The sequence below is a fragment of the Haliaeetus leucocephalus genome, unplaced genomic scaffold (assembly GCF_000737465.1).
Source record: "Haliaeetus leucocephalus isolate CR32 unplaced genomic scaffold, Haliaeetus_leucocephalus-4.0 Scaffold150, whole genome shotgun sequence".
NCBI classification, from domain to species: domain Eukaryota; kingdom Metazoa; phylum Chordata; class Aves; order Accipitriformes; family Accipitridae; genus Haliaeetus; species Haliaeetus leucocephalus.
Genome location: NW_010972586.1, coordinates 1674100 through 1681122, shown reverse-complemented (window position 1 = coordinate 1681122; position 7023 = coordinate 1674100). Strand labels below are relative to the sequence as shown.

The following is a 7023-nucleotide window of genomic DNA, read 5'->3' as shown; positions in this document are numbered from 1 at the left end:
GGGGGGAAGGGGGGGGGGGGGGGGGGGACTGGAACAGGAGGGGAATGTGGTTGGAGAGGAGAGAAAAAGGGAGATTTCCCTCACCTCATGCCTCTGTGACCCATGTCAGCCTGTCTCTGCACCCTTGAGCTGCCCTGTGCCCACTACAGAACTGAGTTTTGCCACACCCCCTTCCAAAGGATGAAGTCAGAATAAGTTAATTTGTTTTCATTTGGGGGATAGCGAGATTCAGTTTTATCGAGGCTGCTCTGAAGTTTGAGTTGGCTCTGAATACTGTCCTCATCTCCGCCTCTGCTGTGGAGGGCATTCAGAAGCATGGAGCATTGCCATGAGGCTGTTACACCCCTGAGATACCGAATTGCTGCTATGTGCAGCTCTGGTTACTGCCACCACACAGGTGCTCTAAAATTCTGTGGAATAATTTTTTCCCCCGCATCAGGTGGGTGAGAATAGGTTTAAAGTCATCTTTTGATCTCCACTATATGCTGTGGTCTTGTTCTAGTCATAGCACAACTGAGACAGAAAATGTGCCATTGTGTGAACAATAATCAAACACTAAACACTGGAAATCCTATTACTGTTTCGTGGACCGTAGCTGTCATTTCATTTGCTCTGGAATTCCTTCCATATGGCCATGACAAAGGTTTAAGGTTGAGTTTCTTGACACTTTGAATGCATTAGCTGTTCCTCAGACAAAAGTCTGTCAAGCGTACTGAATCATCTGAAGGGATGTATTTATTTCTGTAAGTAATATATTAAATAGAACTAGTGTTGGTAAGCTTGGTCTTGAGAGAGAGAAGCACAGTACTAGAATTTTGTGGGGTTTTCTTTCCTGGTGAATGTTAGACAAATGTATCTGTTTTTTGTAAACTTCTCTTTTTCCGCTTCTGGTTTTTGTATCTCCTCATTCTAAACAAGGCTGCCCCAAATCTCTCTCTCATCTGTAATTTTTCAGAAGTTTATATACTTTGCAATTCATTTTTCCATGTATAAATATATACAACATGATAGTATTAATTTACCATAATTATGAACTCTGTGGTTAATGTAATTTCCATGAGTTAATATAAAAGTGCCATCTGTATATTTCTTACGTAATAGAAAACCAAGCTGAGAAGTTAACTGTTCTCTGTAGTTTTCCTCCCTATTCCTGGTCATGTTTGTCATTCTTGTCTGTGTTTTTTGTTAAACTGATCATTCAGGTGTTTTTGAGACAAAGGTACTGGAGATGTATATTTTCGTATCAAATTATCAGATAAAATATGTCTTTTTGTATCCAGTGTAAGCATTTGACATAGGTAAGATCTGAAGGGGGGCAGTATCAATGTTATTTACCACACAGTTCTTGATGTGCGCTTATAACACCGGTGGGTTTACAGGAAGACATGGGTGGTTCTTGTATGTCTTATTGGTTCCTGTTTTCTTCCATTTGTGCTTTCTGTCTTGGAAATTCACAGTGATATAGTACCAATTATTTGCCTGTATATAATCCAATTTAGTTACTACGTAGTACTGTCCAGTTTCTGCAGCAAGAAGAGAAATGTTAAGTATTCTTCTTCAAAACAGTGAAAAAGGAGGTTTGCTAACAATCAGAAATGGATAAATTCAGGGCAATGGCAAAATTAGGCTTGCTAACAATAAGAAATGAAGAAAATGGTTTCCAAGATCTGAATATAGTCCATACCACTGGAACAAAGTGGAGGCAAATAAGAGGGACAAAAAAATTTGGGATGTTTTTTTTTTAAAGTCATATGTAAATATCTTTTGTACTTGGACCTGAAAATTTTTACTGTCTTATTAACAAAAACATTAGGAATTCTTCTAGAAGACTTTCCTTCACAGGTTTGATGGTTATGAATTGCAGTGGCAGATCTGCAGTTCTGCTAGGCAGATCAACATTATTCATACTGATATCCAATCCAAAGGTGTTTGTCCCATACATCACTTGTGCGGGTTAAATTCTGTTGGAAGAATGCTTTTAATGGATAATGATCTTCTGGCTTTGTGCAAACATTGTTGATAACTGTTGTGGTAGTAACCAAGAAAGGTGAGACATTTCTAGTTTCAGAGTACTTGTAAAGAGTTTTCTAATTGGTGTCTTCATATCTATGGTTCCTTGTGTCCCAGTCAAGATGAACTGCAAATCTTTCAGTGCAGTGTAATTTCTGGTATTTCAATGACTATGGGAAAAGCATTTTACTTGTCTTATTCAGTGATTAATTGTTGCATTTTTCATTTAACTAACTGTCACTTATACAAAGTCATATGTCTTTCCAGAGTTATCTGTTCATAGAACATGAACATTTTTACAAGAAAAGTAATTTCCTTGCAGTGTTGCATTTTTTCCCCGTCTTTATTTTGGCACTTTCATCTATGTTCACCGGTTTCCTTACATTGTTTTTCTGTCAGGGCCTGCAATTGCTCACTTAAATTTGTGTGAGATTTGTCTATAGCTATTTTGAATCCATGAAGAGATCCTATCTCTCTCATAAGCTAATGTATCTTTCTGTCTTTCACACAAAGCCGTGTCATTATATGAAATAGTGGCACAGAAACTCACTGCTGTGCTTTTAGTTTGCTCTTGTGAATTGTGATCTGGTAAACAGCGATGAGGCAAACTTGGAATTTATGCTGTCTAAATAAAGTCATTTAATAATATGAAGTTCATAAGCACAATATGTGTTATTTCACTCACTTGCATTTCTGCTTTATAAGTTACTTTGTAAATCAGTTTAGTATTTAGATTTGTATTAAACTAAAGCATTTACAGATTGTCCATTTATTTATCACAAGTTGCTTTATATTTCTGGAATATAGGTGCCACAGGGAGTAGATTAGAAATGCAGCATTTTGTTTTCAAACAGTAATTTTCACTTCAAGCATAGCAGATCTGTTGTCCAGCTTTTCAAATTTTAGATGGCTGCTAAAGCTGGATCCAGGGTCTGTGGACGGTAGGAGGCAAAGTTGAAGCCTCTATACTAGTACAACCCGTTGAGGGTGTGAAGCTAGCAGATATCTGGTTTTGGAAATGACATCACCGTGCATGGGAAACTGTGGTTCTCTCTTCTCACATCTTCCGCGAAAGGGACTGGCAAATGTATTCTTTAGTGTCATGTTGTTAGCAAAAATTACGAAACAGTAATTAAAACTTCGCTAAGATTAAAAAGGAGGATGAATAAATGCTGTATACTTTTTAGTGTTCTGAAGCCATTTCTGTAATTCCTTAACCAGTGATGAAACACAGAACAAAATAGATAGATGCTTTGAAAAGAAGGTCCACAGAGGGATTTATATTTCCTTTCTTCCCCATATTCCAACTATTTTCCTTTGTGAAATGGCAGGTTTATAGACTTCAGAAGGAAAGACATTTCTCTGAAGTGGCACATATATGACTAAAACCAAAATGGGACTGCACAAGCCAAGCCATGATTCACAAGAAAGTTACCTGTCAAGGGAGTGCTTATAGCTGAGGCAGGAGCCCCTTAGACTTCTCCGAATTGTTTAGCAAACCTTGTAGCCAACAGAAGTGCTAAACTAACAGTGGTGCAGTGGCTGTTAGCTGACTGAGGTGTAAGAGGGTGTTATGAGTTGCTCTTAATTCCTGGAGATTTAATATCGAGTTAATTCAAAACTGTTGCAACACCTTAACTAGTGACTTATGGTTACTTCTAACTTAACTAGTTTCATATTCTGTTATCTATTCTCCCCACCAAGTTATCCTTGAAACTCATAGTGGCTTTCCTGTGCAATCCAGAGTATTTTGCTCCTTGCAGAACTATTTCTTCATACAGTGTGTGGAATATAATATGTAAATAGTGTTTTCCTCTCATATAATTAGGATGTTAAGTCTCAACTAAAGAAAAAAGCCTACATTGATTTTTCTTTGCATGTGATTCTCTTTACAACTCTGAAGTTGCAACATATTCCTACGGGTGCCTTGGAGTTTATTCATGTATAGAGGAAAATTGTTCAATAGCCAATAGCTGTTCTCCCAAAATAGTCTAAATAGATAGGAGGGGGAAAAAAATCAATGCACCCAAATAAGGTCATCTGCTCACCATGAGTGGGACACAGAAATAGTTCTTTTCAAAGAGGTAGAATGTAGCATAAGTTATTACAATGATCTGAACTAATTTTGGTAATGTAAACATTGGTGTGAAATGACTGCAGTCCCATCCATACTGCATTCAAACAAAGGTGGATGCATTTCAGTCTGGATTAAATAAAATGCTGTCTGTTTCTAATGTGGTTTGGCTAGCCGGTGAAAACCATAGCATTTTGACCTGTTTGAAAGGCAGGTTCTAGTGGACAATAGAAAGTGTTTATTCAGCATGGTTTCTGTGTGTTTGCTCTGATCAATGCTAGCTGGGCATGTTGTGACAGAAACCCCTTTTTTCTGCATTCAGGCATAAACACCGTTTGTAAATTTATTTCAAAGAACTTTTTATTTGGCCTGAGTCTTGGATCTTGATGTAATCATCTGTCCTGAACATTGTCTCTCATTGTCCTGGAAATAATTATTTCCAGCATTTTCTGAGCAAAACAGAAAACAAAGAACTCCTAGATAGGCCAGGCACCTTTTCTGTATTTCTTTTCTGCTGATTTTGTCTTCATTTAATAGACTGTGTTTTCTTGAGTACTTCAAAATATTTCTCATCACTTGCCCTCAGAAATGACCCAGTGACCTGAGAATCAAGAAAATGTCATGTTAGTGACTGCTAATTAGTGGATCCAGAGAGCTGCTTCTCCTGGCCTTTCAACCTTCCAGAGGCAGCAACAAAAGCTGTCACATGTATCATACAAAGAAAATAAGCATTTGCCATGTTTGGGGTTTTTTTTTTCCTAGTGTGTAGATAGTAGCACAAGCTCAATTGAGACTACAGATGAATTTGTAGGTTAGGAGGAAATTAACCCATGATATAGTGTTTGCATTTATTTCTTCTTTTCCATGCATAACATACTGCATCTGTTACCCAGTTCTTACTGAACATGTATGAGTGTGTTAGTATGCCATATTGTAAGAGGAAAAAAGAATGAATCTTTATTTCTTTTCTTTTTTGTTTGTTCTTACCATCCTTTTTTTTAATATTTTTTAAACTACTTCAAAATGTATTAAATGTTTCTAAAAGGGAATATCGTAATGCTTAGTTTTTAATGTACACTATAAAGTCCAAGCTTAACTTGTCTTTTTGTATGTTTGTTGAGCAAACTTGTTAACAAAAGATTCAGCCATATTTCCCATTAATCGCTGTACTTCTGTGCCTCATGAGTCATCACGGGTTTTTTGGGACCACCTACTGGAATGACCGTGGTAAAATGTGCAGTCACAGCCATGTCACAGAACTGTTTGTGCAAGTAACGTTAATCTCCTTATTATTTACAATTTTCAGGTCTTTAAGATAGAGGTGCTAATGAGTGGAAGGAAACATTTTGTGGAGAAGAGGTATAGTGAATTCCATGCACTTCATAAAAAGGTAGTGATCTCTTTCTTTGTAAAATGTAACTTTGTTTTGCCTTAGCTGTGATGTTTTCCTCTCTCTTGAAATTGTTACTATACATGGTTTATCTTAAATGCATCTTGTGATTCATGTCTCTGGAAATGAGTTCCCAAATAACTCAGTTTCTTCTCTATTTCGTGGAATGGGGTGATGACTTCTCGGTTGTTACTAACTCTCTTTTTCTTTTTGATTATTGTTTACATGCTGTATTGCTAAAATGCTGTCTGTAGTATGTTTTTTTCTTCTTGTAAAATCACAAAATAAGACACATTCCTATAGCAAATAAATACGTTTTTGGTTTTTATCCAATTAGACAAATTATTTGTTAGTTCTATAAATTGTGTTGCTAACCGGCTATATGTAAAGCTGAGCAGACAGTTTGTATACACCAGGAAACTAGACATGAAAAAGACGGAGTAGACCGTCTCACTCTGCTGCACTTCATACAATGAATGTGATATAAAATATCTGCTAAGCTTGTTTACTAATCATCTTTCTAATATATACACCGAAACTCTGTACTTTCAAGATTGGTTATCCACTAATGTCCTTTAAATTGTTTTGATCACTGTTAAAGGAAAAGTATGATTTCTTCTCTCCAAGCTGAACTGGACGCTGCTATACAGTTGTGCAGCTGAAAGGCAAGTTTTATATTTTTTCTGCGTTATGGAGGCCAAGTATTGTGAAAAAGAATTCTGGAAAAGCATTGCAGCCAGTTACCAGTGGTGGGGCTGCAATGAAGAGCTTCAGTCTGTTCCTAGGACCTGGGTCAACTGAACATTAGTTGGTTTGTAGCTCTCAGTGGCAGTGGAGCTTGTACACACTCAACTGCTTTGACTGGTGTTGCTTGCCTTCAGTGTGGAAAAGCTTCCTCTGCAAACAACACAGAGGAGCATGAACATTTACAGCTCCTGCCATTGCAGTGTCAGAAGAGCTTATCCACACCAGCACGTTTGCTGGTGACACCAAATCAGCTCAGGAATCATCTCATTCAGGGAAGAAGCATTGGCCTGGTTGCAGAGAGGGTGGATTTTGCCAGCCTTATATGGATATAAGCAAACCTGGGTCAACAAAAGGCAACTATTGACCCATCTGCATTTTGGCCCTCAAAGTCCAAAGAACAAGAATGTATTTTGCTTTACTGCACCATAATTAAGATGTGCTAGTATTTCTTGCCTTTTTGCTTCGTGCTCCAGTTGTGGTATCAGCTGCCACTTTTTAAGACTCATTTCCTTGTTTATTGTGTTAATTCAGATATGTCTCAGATACTTCCCGCCTTGTGTTCACGTCTAATATGATGCAACATAAGCAACAGTGTCAGAATCAGTAGTACAATTCATTCACCCACCACCAAGCCTTGTAATACGTGTGTGCTTTATTTAACATATGAGGATAATCCTGCAGTTGAAAGTAAAGCAGATGAGTAGAGATTATACAACTAAATAAGTTAGGAAACATTAAGAGGGGAAAATCAGGATTTATATGCTTAAAACACACCCTACCCTAGTAAACCGTCTCCTGTAGT

The 7023-nt window shown here is 37.4% G+C and overlaps 1 protein-coding gene across 1 annotated transcript in view; it reads left to right on the top strand.

Moving 5' to 3' along the window:
- The window catches only part of SNX24 (sorting nexin 24), an 87775-nt gene that overhangs the window by 35763 nt on the left and 44989 nt on the right, over positions 1-7023 (top strand). Inside the window, exon 3 of the mRNA XM_010561699.1 lies at positions 5391-5474. Coding sequence (XP_010560001.1) covers positions 5391-5474 — 84 coding nt within the window. The remainder of the gene's footprint in view (positions 1-5390; positions 5475-7023) is intronic.